The following is a 21,459-nucleotide window of genomic DNA, read 5'->3' as shown; positions in this document are numbered from 1 at the left end:
GATGTCCTGAACATGAGTCATGGGATATTTTAACAAACACCTGCCTGAGCCTGCTCTTGCTACCTATATTGTCATGTGTCAATGCAGTTTGCTATATTTATTTTAAAATGTATGTGTATGGGTGTTATATATGTGTGTGTTTGTGTACCACATACAGGAAATGTCTGCTGGTCCAGATGAGGGTGGTGGATATCCTGGGACTGGAGTTACAGATAGTTGTCAGCTGCCCTCTGAGTACTGGGAATCAAACCCAAGTCCGCTAGAAGAGCAGCCAGCACTCTTAACCACTGAGCCATTTCTCCAGCCCCTGTAGGATAGATTTCTTATGACATGCACTCCCCTGTGAGAAGCACATCATCCTGAAGCAAATGAAGTATTTTGTTCTATCCTTTAGTTTCCTTATCTTCACTAAGGGGGTCTATTGGATGCCTCACTTTTCACAGGATAATCAAAAAGTTTTTCATACTGACATGAAGAAAAGGTGGACTCTGGATTTAAAGTCCCTAAGGACATGGATTCCCTATTTTAAGGTCCCATTGGAAGGAGAAGATTAGCTTTGCCACCTGATTCACCAACTGTTCTTTGGCTGTCTCTAGCAAGTCTTACGCTAACTTGTAAAGTTTTCTTCCCAGCTGAGTTTCCACCCCATCTAGTGGAGGTAGATAGACATGGACATGGATAAATAATGATACCTGTTATGGCATGCCTCCATGCCAAAATAGAGACTTGCATACCAATAGCACACTCAGTATCTATAGGAATTTCTTTCTGGTGATGGACACATGGTAGGACCTAACACCTGAATAAATACAAGTTGTAGACAGTGGTATTCGAGGGATGGAAGGTAGAAACTGAGAGGCTTGGAAGATGCCTTGGCTTTCTGATCCCAGGAATTAAGATAAGCATGTTGTAACTCTCAGTGCTCAGCAGCACTGGCAGCTGTTGTGTGTGTGCCCATGATTTACCAACCCCTGGGAGTCCTGCTCCATCCTGATGATGCACCGCTGTAGAGGTATGTGTGTGTGTGTGTGTCTCTCTCTCTCTCTGTGTGTGTGTGTGTGTGTGTGTGTGTGTGTGTGTGTGTGTGTGTGTGTGTGCCTGTGCACACATACATGAATACTAGGACATTCAATGTGTACCAGGTAAATCATGTGTTCAGCCTCATCACAAGTCCAAATGAAGCTAATGAAAAATCGTCCTCTCTGTCTTTCAGGGAGGGCTCAGGGCCAGCCTCGTCAGCAATTACCTTCATTAGAGCCAGTGGGGTAGAGTGCCATGGCTGAAACCCAGAGCAACCTGCAGGCTTGGAGTGTTTAAATTTAATGCAGACCATATTTTAGGCTGTTTCAGGCTTTTTTTTTCTTGTTTTTAATGGATACTTCATTTCTAAGAGCTCCTCTCTAATCACATACAGATATTTTTTATTTTTTTAAAAAAGTCTTTATGCACTAATGTTTATTAAAATGTTATTAGATCTTTTGAAATACTTCCCCTCCTAATAGGAAAACTGAACTCAACTTGGATTTACAAGTGCCCATCTCTCATGCAGTACTAGATTGGTTGAACAACACAAACTTTGCGGCTCAGTATAAATAACATTTTAAGAATTGTATTCGAGGTGTATTTAAACAAGCAGTGATTCTTAAAATGTGCTGTATCCATCAAAGTCTGTAAGTGAACACAGCCCTGAGCTTGCAATAGGATATTATTGACATGAAGGAAATACATCCTATACACAAAGATAGATTGATGGCAAAGCTTCTTTATCAGCTCCACATACAGCTCCACTTTGAAGTAGGCGAGTTAAGTATTCATCCAAAAAAAATGTTTCAAGGCCAATTATAAGAAAAACACTCCCAATGATTTCTGAAATAACTTCAGAAATTTTGACAGTTTATGTTTGTTTAAAATACAGCAAATAACATATGTCTTGAAGCTTTTCATCACACATGTGTGTCTATTATATTTAGTGAGAGTTAAATTAAGGGACCTGGGATGATGGCTCAGTTAGTTATGAGCTTTCCACTTAAGCCGGAGGACGTAAGTTCACATCCTAGAATCCATGTGAGAAACCAGACATGGTGTTGTGCCTTGGAACAGAATCTCTGGGAGGTGGAGATAGGATGATTCCTGACAGTCACTTTGCAACCAATGTACTCAATGTAGCAAGCTCCAGGATTGATGAGGGACTCTGTCTCAGAAACGAAGGTGGAGAATTAGTGTTGATGACATGTACTGTTGATTGAGGGCCTCTACATGTGCATACACATCTGTACCCATGTATCCATCCACCCGTGAACATGTACATATGTACACACAGGATTGAATGAAACATGCTCCAGTTGAACTCACACTCATTCAACTCGTTATAGGTCATGGCAAATTTCAGCTCTGCTTGTCCCTGTCTATTTCACATCACATCTAATTATCAAATGAAATGGACATGATTTCACTTTCGTATTTTTGTAGCTCATGGTATCCAGACATTTCCCTCATCCATCCAAAGAGGACATCCAGAGTTCTAGTTGCATCTGGGTAAGCCTTCCTCCCACTCGATTCCACCACAGCATAGAGTCCTGTCTCTGATACTCACCTGGAACCCACTGAGGCTCAGGTGCCCTGGCTCTCTTTCACCTTGCCTGTGGAGCTAACAGAACCAAGACCTCCAAGGCCCCCACTCTAATCTCATTCCTGTACAAATCTAATAGGGAGCTCCTTTAAGAAGGTGGTCAGGTCTGGCTGTCTACTCCTTGATTTCACTGAAACCATGGCCTCCTCCCCAAAGCTCTGCATCCCTGGCTCTTAGCATCACCTGTCTTCTCTCATGTCCCTGTCCTTACTCCATACCACAGCTCTTCACAATGATGATATTGGCTCCTGAACCACTGTCCCATCCCTCCAGCTACTCTTGTTCTAATCCTGGTTGACTTTCCTGTCTTCATAAAGGCCCCTCTTGAGAAGGCTTTTGGTCTCAGTCTCTTTCCTGTAATGAACATGAATCTCCTTTCATTAATTCCTCTAAGGGTCTAGATGCATATCGGATCTCCACTCCACATATTCTTAAGCATGGGATCTTCAAATGTAGGGATGTTGCTACTACCAGGCCATCTCTTCACCTTTGAACATGTACTCTACCTCCAAGTATTGGAATCCTCCCAAATCTAAGTTGTCTGTCATACTTTCAAACTATAAAGTCTATTGCCTTCAACTTGAAAACATATTCCAAAAATAAGCAAAAAGCACACAATCCCAGAGATTTCACACCTGATGCTGCCATGTCTAGAGATGGACTTTCCCTGGGATTTACTGAAGTTGGCAACTGTCCTCTGCCTCCCTAAGTTGATAATTTTCCTTTCCAAACCTACATTTGAAGTCTACAAGGCTGTTTGATTAGAAATTTACTTTGTGATCATGGGGAGCTTCAGTGTTACATAATCTAAATGTCCTGGGCTATCCTTAATAACCTGTGTCTGACCTAACATGCTATCACCTATCAGGTAAAACCTACAAAAACACATACATAGCATATCACTTTCTAACTTTCACCATTCTCCAGCTGGTTCCTGAGACCTAGAGTACCCTCCTTCACTTTTACTGTATCATGGCTGTCTGATGCTCCTAAGAATATTCTTTATAAATGTCTTCATTTATCATGTTTTTTCTTCTGTAACTAATAAAATCTCATGGAATTGCTTCCATGCTCTGTCTTTGAACATGTTCTTTGGGATAATCCAGATTCATGTTTCTGCGCCACAGTCACTCATGTTTGAGTCTGAGCAATCATAACCTTATCCCTTTGATGTGAAGGCCGTGTTTTGTAATGGCACTCCAAAGGAAAGGTCGGAGAAACTGCATTTAACACTAAATTCCAACCACTGGCTGGCACTCCCCCACCTCTTCTCTGGGACCCTTCACTGACATTAAAAGCCATGATTACAGATGGTGTTTATGTTATTGTTGTCTAATGTAATTCTAAACTGTAGAAAATTTTTAAAATATAGTAAGTGATAAACAAATATTTATAGACCAACCAAAACTTCAGATTCTATGAGGAACAAATTAAATTGGTATTTGTTTTCAGTGAGAATATGGAGGTAATGTTTAATATTAATGTAAACAACATATTTTGTGAATAGAGGGATAGAAATACCCTTTTAATCAACTTCATGCTACAAGTTTTGAGGGAATCAAAATTTGCATTTGTGTTTTATCCAGTCTACTACTCAAAAATATCCCTGATAATGCTTTTTATCTAAAGTAAATTAACAAACACTGGTGTGTATTTGAAAACCATTGTAATTTCAGTATTATCAACAAAGGAAATCAAATCCAGAAGTTCTAGATCCATTGCATCCATCCATTCCATTCCATCCACCCATTCCAATGTCCACCTCTGTCACATGATCTATGTTAAGCAACACGGCTGCCATGTCAATCACAATGGCCCTCCCATCCTCTGTTATTAGCACTCTCTCCTTAGCTATTTGTTCCATGCCTTTCTTTACAGAGTCTTTTCTACATGAGCTCTTAATACACTGAAAACTCCATTAAGGCTTCTTGCTGTTGGGCCTCCTCATGCAGACCTGTGATTCACGGTTTCCCATCTACCACCAGACCCCAGACACACTGGTGTACACATCCACCTGTGCCCTAGCAGTGCTGCACACTGTCCCCTCCTCACCCCTGCCTCAGCTGGTCTCATACAGTCTCAGAGACTATGACACTGCCTATCTAATTCCCCCCCCTCTAATTTTTTTATTAAAAATAGATTCTCATACCATACATTCTAACCATGGTTTCTTCTCCCTGCATGTCCCCTAGCTCTGCTTCCACCTCCTTTCTCCCCCAGATGAACTTCCCCTCTGTTTCCTCTTCAGAAAAAAGCAGATCTCCAAGAGGCAACAGTCAAACAGGATAAAATGAGATACAATAAGCCAAAGCAATGCCCTCATATTGAAGAAGGGACCATTTGAGGTATAAACAGGCCCACTTATTTCTGCCTGTGAGGGCAAGCCTACTTCTGTGGATATCTTTCACTACAATAGTCTCTGTGTGCGTAGGGACCATGAGCTTTGACAATGAGGTGTCTCCATGGGGACCAAGGGCTGAGACAGTGAGATCTCTCCACCTTGGACCAACACCATGGGAGCTGCACAAGAAGGTACAGATTTTAAAGGGAAAAAAAGAGGGCCTGTCTTGAGAAAACTGGGATGGGAGTAAGGCTCACAAATTCTCTCTGACATCCATCAGGAGCTGGGATAGTCAAGATGATACAGAACCATCTTCATTTTCACTGTCTAGCAATCCAGAAACCTGTGGATGCCCTGGCATTTTCTAAGCATTCTATTTTCATTCTAATATTTATTTAATTTCTGAGCACATTCTTCAATAGAACACATTTTTATTAAACTTTTTCAGAGAATGTGGATTCTACTTGCTCTCTGGGAGGATCTATGGGACAGGCAAAACAGTCCAGTGTGCTTTCTCTAAAGGTGCCTATGAGGGTCAGCATGCCCTGGCACTCTGAGGAAGTCAAAGGAAAATGATGATCTTGGGGCACCCAAGGAATCACCTTGCACCTGGTTTTAGTCACAATGGGTTTGATTTCTCAATTTTCTGAGAGTAAGTATGGCGTAAAATTTGAACCAAGTGACTTCCCAACTTTGTGTACACGATCAAGCTGTCCCCACCATGCTTGCATATATACACTGGGGGTTTTAATTTTCATTTAAAGATGAAAAAAATTAAATTTAAAGAGTTAACAGTTTAAATTTAAAGGTTTAAAGAGGAAAATTAAGTTATGTGAAATACTGAGTGCCCCCATTTAATCAAATCCCTTTATGTAAATACTCAAAACTTGGAGGGCAATACACAAAAAAAGGGTTGGAATTCCTGCACCTGGAAGTCAAAGAACATGGTTTTGCTGAGCAGAACATTATCCTGTGCCAGGAGTGCAGGGTGGTGGGTGACTCAGCAGGTGAGGGTTTTATCACCAAGCCTGATGATCTGATACTAGCAGTGAATGGAATTCCACAAGTGGTAATCTGACAGCCCCATGAATGCATGGGACCAAGATATAAGACATTTTTCATAGATAGAGTCTACACAGGAGAGTGTGTGTCTGTCTTCCGTCATGAAAACAAAAGGTAGCATGTCAGAAAACATGAGCAACACCTTCAGCTATATTTGCACTCAGTGGCTGAAATTCCTGGCCACAGTGCTCCTTGTCCCCCATTTATACCTCAGGAAGGAGTCAGGCTGGTTAGAAACATGTGGGTACCATCTTCATCAGCCCTAAGCTCTGAGCAGTGTGTTGTTTGCCTCAATTAGTATTCTGGGTGTCACCTTCTGTTCCCACAGCCTGTCCTGTAAGTGCACAGCCACGAGGAGCACAGGGGCAATGCCGTTAGATGGAATCCGTGCAAATGCCTGCTGGAGGCAATGCTAGCAGTTTTATTTGTGGTCTATTAGTGAAATGGCAGTGCTAACTCATTTCACAGAAGACCGCGACAGCTGTCAGGTGGTTGGGGATGTCACCGTACATGTCACAATGCAGCGATGCCAAGTAGGTGCTTTTCTCTGGTGTGGTCTTAGACTGTCACATGCCCTGTGTCCTCTGAAAGCCATGCCAGGGATACGGGCACATCTACCCTTGGATGGTATCATCAGAACAATTCGTCTCTCAGCTGTTAACCCACCACATTCAAGGTTGCAAGATTTAAGGAAATACAATGTCCTATGAAACTTGATACCTATACCACCAACTAATAAGTATTCCATACTGCTCACCCCATCCCTTCTGGTAAGTCTTTTATTATCCATTCTCTGGGCAGGTGTGATGTAGAAGAAAAGAACTTTATCACTTTAAAAATTTATTTCCTTTTTTCCCCCATGTATATGTGATATGTATTTTTGAATCCCCGGTAGTGGGTTTCTCTGCCAATAAATTAAGCTAGATCAAGCCAAATTTAAAAAGACCAGGTTTAATGAGCCAAGCACTCTTGGGTGACTCTCAAGCTCCCCAGAGGTGAGGCAGGGGAAGGAGAAGGAACCAGGGCTTAAGCACCCTGTAGGTGCAGAACTGAGCAGCTGCAGGGGAGGAGTCACTGCTTGGTGGGCTTTCTGAGGGGGGTGGGGTTTGGAATGAGGGTGGTAGAGCTGATGCAGAGCTTTCAACTGAACAATATGTCTGTGTGCAGGAAGATACATATACACCCACATGCTCCCATGCAGGCCCAAAGTAATGTGGAGAATCCTCCTGGATCACTCTCCACCTGCCTTTTTGAAGTAGAGTCTTTCACAACCCCAGATCTCACCAATTCCAGGCTCCATTGCCAACTTACTGGGGGGCAATCTCCTGTCTCCACCTTGTGAGGCTGGAATAACAGGTGTGCCGTCATACACACCTGGTCTTTATGTGGTTCTGAGGGTCTGAGCTATGGTCCTCTTGCTTATGTCGCAAGTACTTCAAATATAGAAACAACTCCCCAGACCCCTGTGAAGTTTAAGGAGCATCTGAGTCTACATCACCAATGCGACAGTATGAGGACTGTGAGTGGTCAACATGCTTCTGGGGGGAAAGCCCAAGACTGAGCCAGTGGGGAATCTGGGATTAGGCACTCATGGTAGGTACAAAGAGTCCTGCTCAACCTTCCTTCCACACACCTCAGAGAAAAATTCTGAACAGGGTCTGGGCATCCCAATAACACTAGGGGAAGTGCCCATTGTCCAGTGAAGTAAGAAAGAAGTTGATTCACTCAAACTCCTGAGTCATCTGGTGTCTGAAGAAGGCAACTAACAAAGCTGGCTGACCTGGTGGCTACAGCAGATCTATCAAGAAGCCTGGAGGACACCAATCCTCTGAAAATTCAGGTGGGTTCTCTACTGTCAAGAGTTCCTGAGGAGTGAGGCCAAATGGTAAAGCAAGGGACTTCCAAGGCCCCAGTTGTAACTGAGGGTCTACTGGCAGTTGATGATCACTGGAGGAAGAACAGTCAGATTGTTGCTGTTTCAAGGGTGTGGTCCTTGCTAGGTGGGCCATGCTCCAGTAGATGTCTCCACATCCATGTGCATATCAGCAAAGATAACTGAACTCAATGGGTTATTTTTTCTTTAATGGCATGAAGGTGGGTTGGGTGGGGAATATGAGTGAGCCCTGGGAGAGACTGCAAGCTGAGAGTGACGGGTGAGCATGTGTTTACATGTATGAAAACTCTCAAAGAATAAATTAAAAATACATCTTAAGAAAATAAGTGAAGCCAAACAGAGAGGTGGATGAACAGCTTGCTTCTTAGGGAAGAAGGCAGGGTCTTTTGATAGAATAATCGTGTGGCCATGGCACCTGTCTTCACACATATGATTTTACTGGGGCACCTCCTTCATCTAGGAATATACAAATATCAGCTGTTGTTCCTCTTCAGTCAAGGGCAGGGTCATCAGGCATAACCAAACCCTGAGGAGCTAGGAAACAAGCTATGTTTTCTCTGGCCTGGGCATGGACACTCCAGCTCTATTCTGTAGGTGGGTGTCAGTGTAATAGGCAAACTCTTTCTGCTTCAGAGACAGTACATGCTCAGCTGCAATGGTTTAAGGATGGAGTGAGAATTAACAGGGACACTATCTTTTAAAAAGCTGTGCTAGAGTCCCTGTGGTCTAATAGGTGAAGTGGGAAACTGTTTGGAAGCTGAAAATGGAGATGAACAGTTGCATTAAATGTGGCAGAAGTCCAACTGATATTATGTCCCAAATGCTACCTGGATAACATTGTAATGAAGCATTTGGCCACATGTAGAGGTCCTGTGCAATCCTCATTAAGCTGAGAACAAGTGCTAATGTTATACAGTAGCACATGAATGAAAGTTGCCTCAATTACATTTTTTAGAAGTATCTAATAAATGAATGAGATTAGAGAACTTTTTACATTTACAAATTTGGTGAAGTTACAGTCATCATACAATGTGGCTGAGCCCATGATGTGTGCATCCAAGATTTCCTTCTAAAAGAACTAAAGTGAATACATACTCTTGGATGCACACGTCTATGGTGTGGCATACGGGATGGCTCTGAACAAGTGCGAAGCCTCACAAACTGAAGACTCAGAAAGAGTGCAGTGCATCCCCAGAACACTAAGACAGACAGCATGCCCGATGCTGAAATGCCTCCAGCTCCAGCTTCCAGCTTGTCTTCCTCCCACGCCGGCAGAACGGGAGGACTCTCAGATGTCCCACACACCAGCTGTCCACTCTCCTGCCTGATCTTCTCCTCCCCAAATGCAGTTTTTCATCCCAGCATTCTAATATTTAAAAAACATGTTTTCAAAAAATAGAGGCCTGCTTGGAAAACAAAAAGCTAAGCTGAGGATGTATTTGATCTAAATGACAACCAAAGCTGCATCAGAAACAGACAAGTCTATGTTGCAGGTTGAACCACATAGAGCAGTGGTTCTCTTCCTCTTCCCTGGGGTATGAAAGAAGAACAAGGTCATATCAGAATACTCACATTTAATTAGAAAGCTCTTAGAATATACTATGAGGCTGCCTGGAAAATCTTCAACCCTGTATACTTCACAATTAAATTGTTTCAAGTTGTTCATTTATGTTTCCATAATCATATTTTTTTCCTGGTGTTGGGAATTAAACCCAGAACCTTGTACATTCCAGGAAAGCATTCTACCATGGAACCACATCCCTAGTCCACATTATTATAAGGGAGGAATTTTATGAATTAAGATAATTGCAAAAATTTTCTATGGAGGTAAAATTTCACCCCAGGTTCTCACTGTTCTGATCAATAGTTGGACACAGTTGACAGAATTTCCTATTGAGATTTTGCTTAGCCCTAAGTGTTGTGAAACAAAATAAACAGTTAAACAAAATAACCAATCATGAAAAGTATGCACACAAACTTATGCTGCAGCTCCACATGGAACTCCCTTAAGTTCTATAAGAGAATCAGTGTATTTTTCTGAGGAAAGAAAAATACACCTTAATCTGTCATCTCTCAGCATATGAGCCACAGAGAGCTCAGCCCCACACCTGTTGTCAGTGGTATCACAGGTGGTCATTCTCCTGCTGTATTTAAGGAATGTACATGTGAAACAGAGTGATGCTAAAACCTCCAGCTCCATGATCAATAGTAAAAAATGAATGTACACACTAGGAAGAAAAGCAAAACAGAAGTGAGATCCCAATCCCCGTGGACTAAGTTAAAGTTTCTGTAGCTGAAAGAGGCATTTTGATTGCTTTTTAATTAGATGTACATTTGACATGGAATTTAGCAGAGCCAAATGGTAAAGCACAACTTAGAATGTCCATGTCTAACTAGGCTTATCTGTTGATTACATTTAATAGAGTATGAACATGCTTTACCAAAAGCCCTTTAAAGAGGAGAGGCTTCAAACTATAATGAAAAGTAGCATGGGTCTGGTTGCCCTGTGAGACTCAGGGTTTTGTCTTGATCCAATATCCAGTACTTTTTTTTCAGCATGACAGACTTGCTCTTCTTCTTTCCACTAAACAGTGCCCACACCCTCTCCTCGCCTGATTCCCACTGATGCCAATCTCTTGCTTTTCCTCCTATCACCTCAACTACCCATTTCTAGCTGGAATCAAGTGTGCAAAGGCACTTCCCCTCTTCTCGGCGACTTCCAGCTTATATTCTTGTTATTTTTAGAAGACAGAAATGGGCAAATCAATAGCAAAACAGCAGCAGGAAACCTATCTCCATGAAATGAGATTCACAAACAATAAGGAAGAAATCTTAACCAAGATCTACAAGATGCTGGATGATTAGCAAACAGACCATTGACCCTGAGCATGTCAGGCACATGTGTTCTTTGAACTCACTTAGAAATGTCTTTTTGGCCTTTCAAGCCCTGTAAAACATACACAAGCATCGAGTGAGGGGATAGAACAGTGTCCCAAGACAGTTATAACAAAGAAAACAGTGCAAAAAGAGCAACGTTTAAAAATACCACACAGGCCAGGCAGTGGTGGTGCATACCTTTAATCCTAGCACTTTCAAGGTAGGGCCAGACAGATCTCTGTGAGTTTGAGGCTAGCCGGTCTAAAAAGTGAGTTCCAGGGAAGGCTCCAAAGCTACACAGAGAAACCCTGTCTCAAAAAAAAAAAAAAACCAACAAAACAAAACAACAACAAAAAAAACACACAAGTCTCACTTTAGAAGTGACCATGCTACCTTTAATGAAGATCTTCCAGGCTTCCTCTGTAGCAGTGACAGAAGCAGCTAAGCCAGAGAGTGACCAGAGATATGTGCTATCCACTGCTTTTATAAAGAAGGAACCTGAGGTAATAAAGGGTTAAGTAACCCGTTCAGTGGCCACACTTACCCCTACCATGGGTGTGGAATGAGATGAAACACAGCCTCAAACTCCACACCCACACCCACACGTACACATTTGAATAATGAAAATGAGCACTTTTCATCTCTAGTGTCAAGACAGCCAGAGCGCACTGGTGTTTGGATTCAGGTTACCTAATTGCAGGGAGGGAGGCGCTCATTAAGGATAAGGAACTTAAAACAAGACAGAAATGATGGGGGAGAGTCACCCTTTCCCTGCTGCAGGAAAAAGTGCATTTTAAATGATGGCCAGTTTTAATTTTCAAGTGCTACCTGTGATGATGCATTGTTGGATGTTGTTCTTGTGTCCATGGAAAAGCTCAGAGCAATTTATCTGGGGCAGAAACAGGTGGCTGAAGCAAAGTCAACAAAAACAGCAAAAGCGTGGGAGATGAGTGTTTGCAAGAGAGCAAGTTTAAGCTACGGTCAAGATGAAATATGCTAAGGCATGAAAGAACTAATCACAAGTTGGGGCTGGAAGAATAATGCACACCCATGCTTGTTTGTTGATGAGTGATGATTCTGAAGATGAATTTTCTACTGAATCATCTAGGTTTCTACTGTTTCTTTGACATAGGTTCCTGCTATCTATGAACACAGGTTTAGTGAATACACACAGTTTTCTCTTAAATTAAAAAGAAATCAAATGTAGCACTGGCTTGGGAACTTATTAACTCAACCATTTTTTTAAAAAAAGACTGTTCCAAAGGACTTTTAATTACCTGGCCCCACTCTTCACTCAATTTCCAGTTAAGAGCCAGAGGTCCACAAAGAATATTAATGCTCACATCATCTTCAGAAACCTCTGACTTTACAGCTTTCATTTTCTAACATGGTCAATACTTGTTTTAATTAGCTGGGGGTGTGCATTTACACAGGGCAAACCAAGCCCAGGCTCTTACTCATCACTCTAAGCCCAATGATAACTGAGATTCACAGTGCAGACTATGTTAAGTTTCCTGAATATTCAAGCATCTGTGTGTGCTGCAGCACATCCATGAGTGTCCTTAGGAACAGCCACAAAGTGAGTGCACACACAGGTGTACCTACATGCTTCTGCAAGCAAGTCATTAACATTTTTACTAAGCTGGTTTGATGTAGCAATCAGCCCATGGACTGCAAGTAGATGCATCCAGGGAAGACAAAACTCACTCTTTTTAAAACTAGAACTTTAAAGAGGTCCTTTAAAGTTTCAGGAAGGAAAAGAGTGGGCAGCAATAGAAATAATGTGTATGTATGTATGTGTGTGGTGGTATTGTGTTCCCCAAAATATTGTGCACCCTAATAAACTTATCTGGGGTCAGAGAATGGAACAGCCACAATATTAACCATAGAGGAGAGGCAGTGGTAGCACACACCTTTAATCCTAGCATTCCAGAGGCAGAAATCCAACTGGATTTCTGTGTGTTCAAGGATACAGCCAAGCATGGTTACTCACACCTTTAATCCCAGAAAGTGAGCCTTTAATCTCAGGAAGTGATGTCAGAAAGCAGAAATGTATATAAGGCGTGAGGACCAGAAACTAGAAGCTTTTGGCTGGTTAAGTTTTTAGGCTTTTGAGCAGCGGTTCAGCTGAGATTCATTCTGGGTGAGGACTCAGAGGCTTCCAGTTTGAGGAAACAGGATCAGCTGAGGAACTGGCAAGGTGAGGAAGCTGTGGCTTGTTCTGCTTCTCTCTTCCAGCATTCACCCCAATAACTGGCCTCAGGTTTGTTTTTATTAATAAGTCCTTTTAAGATTCATGCTACATGTGTGAGTGCACGTGCATGTATGTACACTCATGAATGAGAAAGTGTGTATATGTGCAATGTAAGCATGTGCACCTGTGTGTAAGTGTGCATGTGTGAATGCAGGAATGAGCACATGTGGGTGTGAGTGTACATGTTTATGTTGAGTATGTGTGTCTGGTTATGAGCATGTTTGTTTACAGTGTGTGCATGTATGCATGTGTGTACATGCATGTGAGTATATATATATATGTGTGTGTACATGTGTTTATATGTACTCACATGTGAATACATATGAATATGCACATATGTGTGTATAATGATGGAATACTCATACTGAGGCAAAAAGTAGATTTTATAATGCACAGTCTATTCTTCCCCACCAGATAAGTAAATATGACAAATGTCTGACATCAATGTCCACAGTAATAAATTACAGTCCATAATGACCATACAAGCTACATTAATGTTAATGATTCTATCTTTTATTTACTGTGTCATGAATAAAATCAACTCTAGCTTTAGGTATGCTTAATCAGGAGTCATAACCACAGAAATAAGATACAAAATAAATGACAATGATCAGATAAATTGCCACAGGGTCACAGAGCCTTCATCAATCAATGAGGCACTCTGGTCTTTCACTAGATATGGAACATTTTAGAGCTTCATAAAGTCTAAGAAATACCTTTTATTTTCCCAGAGAATCTTGCACACCCGCAAAATCGAGCATAAAAGTCGTGGCTGGTAGCAGCTAGACATGTTTTAGGATTCCCAGGCTAAGAAGTTTGAATAGATGGGATTTGGATCAGCTCCAGAAGGATCAGAGCCATAGCCTAGGTGCCAGGAGACCACCAATTCAGGGATGACCCCACAGGTGGCAAGTGCAGGCCCAGGGCTCAGGCTTTAGTGCTTGAGTGGACATGGCTCTGCTGTGGCCCTGTGCTTCCTGAGAGCATGGGGCTGCACAAACTGCTTTTCCTTTCAGCAGGTTTGTGGGAGCCACAGGTAACCTGGAGCCCCTCTTCAAGGACTGTTTTCTCTCTAGTTCCTCTTCTCATCACCTAACTGTCTCTTTCAGAAAGAGAACATGCTTTTACCTGTATCAGTGAATTATTCAGTTGTTAGGATCCATAACCCAACAGTTAAGATCATCCTTTGTTATTAAATATTATCTTATTGTGCTAGAATACTGAACCCAAAATCTGTTGATTAACACATATCTAAGGGGCTGAGGGATCTAGCTAAGCTCATGCAATAAACAGCTTGAAAATGTTGTTGCAGAACCTTGGATGTGTAGTTCCAACATACCTGGTGTTGAACACCCCTGTCAAAGGAACAGAGGTGTCTGAGTTGCAGTAAACAAAGCTGGAGAAGGACCAGCTCTCTCCACTAGAGAGAACGGACATGGGCTGTCACTAAAAAGCTGGTGTGACTCTCCCTCCCTTACCCAGCATAAGAGGAAGAGGCTGGGAGATTCCTGTCATAATCTGAAAATGGCTAAAATGCTGAGCAGGCTACAGAAAGATGCTGTGTCCCCATACACTCACAATGTTCATACAGGGCCCCCAGCTCTTGTGATGATTGCTCTTGCTCCACACTCATAACTCAGGCTGAGTCGGATAATTATCGCATGCAGACATACACAAGCACTGGGGTTTCCAACAAAGGTAGAACATGGAGCATGTTGGTTGACCAGATAGCTAGTTACTCTTTATGAATCCAGGCCAGGGGATACTCAGAGAAGAAATCCTCTCTAGAGAGATACAGCAGAAGGAAAGCCAGGCAGCGTCAGTAGGCAAGCCACAGTACAAAAAGCCCAGCATGCCCCCAGAGCTGGCTGCCTATTGATCCTGGAAATCACAGGGCAATGCCATGGCAAGATCCACCTCCCTGTGGCTAAGTTGAATGTTACATGAAAATGTCACAGCTTTGCACAGAGAAGTGACTATGTCATAAGTGACCAAGTGGGCGTGAGCTCTTTGTAGCTCAGTAGAAAAGAGGTTAATTTGGTGACCTGAAATAAGCCAACTCTTCTGCAACAGATGTCTTATGTCTATATTGTAGGCCATAGAAATGCTTTGTTTTTAATGCATTTTAGTGGATGTATACAAACTTTGAGTGAGAGTTACCTTAACCACGGAGAAGATTCAATCTACATCTTCAACTGCCATGCTCACTAATGTATTTTCAAGTTGTAAAGGAAAGGAAAATAAAATACTTGTTAACATTAATTTAGGATTGGTATGTTATTTAAGTTCTCTTCAAATTGTGCTACCTAAAAATTACTGAGGGGAATGCAGAAGGAGGTTTTTTTTTCTTGAATACATTTTATCATAATCAAAGAATCAAATAATATTTAACATACCTATTACTTCACATTGTTATTTGGGTGGTAGAAATGTTCAAAATCCATATCTCTAGTTATTTAAAACACACACTCTATGACCCCAGCCATGGTCAGTCTAACACTCAGCCATACTCCAGAACTCATCTCTCTTGTCTCCCATCTTTCCTGTCTGGCTAACTTCTGCTCTTCATCAAAAAATAACCACTGGTGCCAAGTCTATGCTAAATGCCCAAGATTCAGATGTTTAGCCTCAATTGTTACTCCTAAAACAACAGAGAAGCAAGGCCTGAGCAGATGATGTTATGAAACACCTGTAAGATCTTGAAACTGTCACAGGGATACGGCAGTCATGGGAGAGAGGGAGACTTCTTTTTCTGCATATGTTTTGCACATTAAATCAACTATTACCAAGCCAGAGGCTAATAAATGGGCACAATGGAATCCTTTACTGACAAAGCACCACCCTGTATTTCACGACATGGTGAAAAGAACCCAGTTCCTCCTTTAAGGCAGTAAAAGTGTGAGTTTTCTGTTCCTTGGTTGAGACAATAAAACAGCTTACTGTTGTAATGTTCAGGTGGGCCAGGGGTCCCCCCAGCTTGAACCTGGCTTTCTTAAAAAAAAAAAAAAAAAAAAAAAAAAAAAAAAAAAAAAAAACCCAGTTCTTTTGCAATTCCACCTCCTTTCCATTCACACACAATCCTCAGATAAGATCATTTGCTGTTCTCAGTTTTCTTGCATATGTTTCTTCCTCATTCAGAAGGAACCTCTTATCTATCCTTTTCAGAAAATCCATTCAGGGTTTAGCACCAGCAGGCATTTTTTTTCTCTTGAGCCTTTGGACAACACTTTAGGTTGTGGCAGCGGAGAATGGAGAATCCCTCTGGACATGAAGGACTGAGCTCACTCTTGTACTAAGGAACATTGTCTGTATAATGATGATGATCACCTCTGGTCACCTTTTTCGATAGTCCTAGGAACACCCTCATTCATTTCAGGATTTGTTTGTTTGGTTTGGTTTTATTTTTTATCACAGTCTAGTGCTGGATAGTTGTCAGATATTCAGTGGGAACTCTGTAAATAAGGGAGGGGGAAATGGGGCCTCTAAAACCCCCACATTTGAAAGACTTTATTTATATTTAAGAGTATGTGTATGGGTTTGTGCACTTGCAAGTGCAGTACCCACAGGGGCCAGGAGAGGGCAAAATAACTCCTTGAACTGGAGCTACCTGATCTGGGTACTAGGAACTGAAGATAGGTCCTCTGCAAGAACAGGAAGTATTCTTCACCACTGAGCCATTTCTCCTTCCCTGAAAAACTAATTTCTAGGCCCTAATGTCTACCCAAGAAGTCCTGAAAATATAGTATTTTTATAAGCATGAACATATTGTTCAGGGATACTATGTGCATGCATTTATGTTGTGTACATACAATCTCATGGATAATCTTCAACATCCAGAAGATATATAGTGCTTGGCAATTCCAACTTCTAGAGATAGGTAGACCTGGACTTAATTCTGCTGCCACTGACCAGCACAGTGGGATTCTAAGAAATGAAACTATTTTAGTTAACTGCTCCATTAACTTTAAGTGATAGTAACAAGTAATTTTATTTACTTATAGAATTCCTGTGATGATATGATTGGAAAGTGCATTTGAGAGCATTATACAGTCATTGATACATTTATCTGTCTGTCTAACTTCTATCAACCTCAATATCTATAATTAGCTAGTTGTATAATTTATCTTTATACCATATCTATCTATCTGTTATCAACCTGCTATATATTTATCTATTATCCGTTTATTGTCTGTGATATGTCTCTCTTGCTGTGATTACCAACTGTTCTACCATCATCTGTCTATAAATATATCATGTATATATTTATCAATCATTTATCTATAAATGTTTTATCATATATTTGTGTAATGATAATCTACCTATCAGCTATGTATATCTTTCATCTGATTTCTGATTACCAATTCTTCATCTCTCTAGGATGTATCTTTCTCTCAACCATATATTACCAACCTTTCTATCTGTTATCTTTCTATTTTATCCTACCTTTCTATTTATCTATCTATCCATTATCTATGTATCCATTCACCCATATGTCTATATATCAAATCTACATGTCCCTATCTACCAGACAACCATTACATATATGATACCTATTACAATATATGATATATACATATATACAAATACACACACACACACACACACACATATATATATATATATATATATATATATATATATATACAATTGCCTAAAGATATACTCTATAGCTGGTAGTAAATATCTGCTTTAATCAATAGAATCATTTTAAGAAAAAAGAAAATTTGATAGAATTCCTTAGAACTCACTCTAAGCAGCATGTGATCATGTATCTCATTAGGATTTATTAAATAGAATTATACAATTTTTAGGTCCTTGGATGGGGCAAATGATACATGAAAAGATCAGTATTTTCAGTTTTTGGCTCAACTTATTCTGTACTTAACTGTTAAAATCCCTGAATTTCTTATACAACAGTCTATAAACTCATTTGCCAAGAAGAACCTAAAGCATCCCTTTGAAGAAATTCAAATACTCCATGTAGACAACATTAGAATATTTGTAAATATTTCATTGGAATTACAAAGTTAAATTCAATGACTTAATGCATTAATTGTAATATTTTAACTTATTGTTTCCACATTTATTATGTAGCTTAATATTTCCATGTATGAATAATAATCTACATAAATAATGCTTATTGCAAATTATTGTAAAAAATCATGAGTTCCATGCCCATATTAAGACCATTGCCAAAGTTATATTTTGAAAGATCTTAGAAGTTTGGACAATATCCTCAGTCCAAGCTAGTGAATGTAAATTAAAATTTTAAGCAGGAATATGTTAATACTATAGAAATTCTAATTTAGGAAAGCAGTGCTACTTTAAGGACCACAGGGAAAAGCTTTAATAGTTGATTTAGTACTTTTATCTAAATTCAATCTCCACTAAAGAGCCTGGATAATATATTAACATTGTTTTTGTCTTTTTATATTAACATTAATTAGATCATTTCCTTCGTAGAAATTACTATATGTACTGTCTCTTCAAAACAGCCATTACTAGAGTAGAAGAAAAGCTGAATTTTTTTTAATTGTAAAGAACACACTGGAAACTGCTGTAGATGTCCTCCTGACCACCACCACATTGACCCTTCGTCCTCTGCTGCAGGTATCTTTTTTCCCATCCTAGGCACTCCCCAAGCTTTGCCTTAGAGGGTGAGAGTTGCCTCCCAACCCTGTGGACTTGAGCTACTAATGAGGTAGGGGAGCTGTCAGTGAGAGCTTGGCTCTCCTCCAGGTAACTTGCCCTATCTGGACTCTTTATCCCTTATGATGGTGAACTTCATTTTCTATAGACAGATAACACACTTCTATTTTGACAAAGGTCTTTGATATGTGGCAGCAATAAATAATTATTATATTCTGATATTAAATATTGCATAAAATTTGGTTTATTGACAAGAGACATGTGTATTTTCACCAATATTTTCCTTCAAGAATGGTCTTGTATTTATTGGCAACTATCAGATAAATGATTAAGCATTGAAAGTGTAACTTACGAAAACACCTTCACATATCCTAAAAGCATCTTCAACTTAGCATAGAGTTTATGCACTTTTCCAGTATGTTCCTCCATGAGCCTTTCCACAAACACGAACTACTTTCCAACAGAGAAAATTCACCAATGTTTTAAAAACTGTACCATAATCCATCATGACAAAGCCATAGCAGATCAGGAAGGTTTGATGAAAAGGGGAGCCTGTCAATCACTCAACTCCAACGTTCTCGCCATTAGCTACTGGTAGTTGAGAGATACACAGAGGACAAAGATGGACATTGTCAGGACAGAGAGGAAAATTTCCAAGGTTCCAGGACTTTGGACACATTTTCTTCTCTCTGAATAGAAATCATCTAGAAATGTAGGAGGAAGTATGCCTTAGAGGCAGCCGACACTCACTGCTGTAGAGACATTTTTTTTTCTATGATAATAAGCAAAAGACATGTGATTGAGGATTCAACGGAAGGTGGCCGGTGTAACTAAATTTGAAAGTTAATCAAACCATTGACCTTAAACCAGCCTGCTACTGTCCAAACACTGCGTTACTTCTTGACAACCAGTCACACACTCCACAGTGCTCAACCCTTCCAGCAACGGATACTGGTTTACATGAAAGTGTAGGGCGCTCACAAACAAGCAACCCCAGTACCCATCGTGGAGGAGGCCAGCTGGAATCCTGACAGCCTCGATTTAGAAGAGTGATGAACAGTCAGAAAAGCCTTCAGCCAGAGCAGGCTGGTATCTTCAGCATCATTGCATGGGTCACTTCAAATAAAAGGATTGCTTAGCCTTGTACAACTCCACAGGGGTCAATTCTACCTATTATCACCTGACAGCTGCATAACAAGGAAGTTCAACTGCACAAACCAAATGTAGATTTGAACTTTCAGCAAGGAACATGTGTGTCACATGTACTCAGTATTAAAGCAAACCAGAGACACATTTCAGACAAACCATGCATGCTATAAATAGAGTGATCAATGGCTCCACCTGCAACATTCTTTTCTTGATTCATAGGCACCAGAGTTTCCTGGTGTTACAAATGGTAACTCTTATGTTACACAAGAAAAATAAAAATCTCTATGCCAAACTAAATCAGACCTCTTAGACTTCATACTGCAAGTATCCCCTTCAATTCCCTCAAATCTAACTCAAAGAAAATCATCACCTCTATCAAAGTCCACTCTTCTGTTACATTTACACCAAGACACCTTAAAACTAATAACAACACCACAAACTCTCTGAGCACAAAGTCCAACACAAGATGGAAATTCCACTGCTTTGTGAGAATCAAATGAGAGTGAGGCCAAATGAATTTCTCAGTTAAAAATTTCAATTTTGACAAAAACCCTCATTTCATGAGACTACCTTGTGTAAGCCCTGATTAGCAGTTGTATGCCCAAATAAAAGTTTTAATAAAACTCTTTTACATTGAAAACAAATACTCTACAACCAACCATTTCACGTGTGTAGCCCTCAGATGTTAGCATTACAGTCAATAAAACAAACTGATTCATACATTCATATCACTAAAGGAAAACTTAAGCATGCTTTTTGGACTGATTTCTTTGATAGATATAGAAGACAGTGCTGTATCAACTTGTCAATATATTAAAGAACAGTCCAGTGCTACCACACAACACATCCCTGCGTCCACACCATCATCTCACAGCAGCAGGTTAGGTTATAAGACAGCTTAGCAGTGTACCAAGTACAGCAGCCTCCTACCTTCATACATGGCCTTGAAACCCTGGGCGCTCACTGCAAAGTCCGTGGTGAACCAAAGTGTAAGGAGTGACCCGGTGCTTACAATGGAGGAGGGCAGCTGGAATCCTGACAGCCTGGATTGAGAAGAAAGACGAAGAGTCAGAAAAACCTTCAGTTTAACATAAATGTATTAAAGTGCATGCATTTGTGGGAGAAGCTGCTTTACTGACATTCACAAATAACATTTTGTTTGTTTAAGAGAGGCTTTATTATGAGGCTCAGACTAGACATGAAGTGGTCTTTCTTCTGTATCCGGCTTCTGAGTGATGAGATTACATGTATGATACAATGACAAGCTTTGATAATTCTTAGCTATGTTACCTTTATCTAAGTGAGGTCATCAAAAATTTAGATAGCTGTTGTACACATGTTTGATGTTAATGTAAATTAAATACAAGTAAGCCCAAAATTTGTTTACCTAAATAACTTTTGAGAAAATTTTTTGTAGAAGAATTGTTCACCATTGTCTTCAGCAGGATCAGAACTACATAGTACTATACAATGAAACTTATATACACCATAAGAGACAAGATACCTGCTGGGCAGCAGTGGCACATGTCTTTAATCTCAGCACTTGGGAGGCATAGGCAGGCAGATCTCTGTGAGTTTAAGGCCAGCCTGGTCTACAGAGTGAG

The 21,459-nt window shown here is 40.5% G+C and overlaps 1 protein-coding gene across 2 annotated transcripts in view; it reads right to left on the bottom strand.

The window, feature by feature from the left end:
* Window positions 1-21,459, bottom strand: part of Csmd1 (CUB and Sushi multiple domains 1) — a 1,611,441-nt gene that overhangs the window by 1,082,678 nt on the left and 507,304 nt on the right. For both annotated transcript variants that reach the window (XM_042262873.2, XM_042262874.2), the window contains exon 3: window positions 20,786-20,898. In XM_042262873.2, the coding sequence (XP_042118807.2) occupies window positions 20,786-20,898 (113 nt within the window). The remainder of the gene's footprint in view (window positions 1-20,785; window positions 20,899-21,459) is intronic.

This window comes from Peromyscus maniculatus, chromosome 17 (genome assembly GCF_049852395.1).
Source record: "Peromyscus maniculatus bairdii isolate BWxNUB_F1_BW_parent chromosome 17, HU_Pman_BW_mat_3.1, whole genome shotgun sequence".
NCBI lineage: Eukaryota > Metazoa > Chordata > Mammalia > Rodentia > Cricetidae > Peromyscus > Peromyscus maniculatus.
Note: the sequence above shows the minus strand (reverse complement) of the source record. Positions and strands in the feature narration are given on the sequence as shown.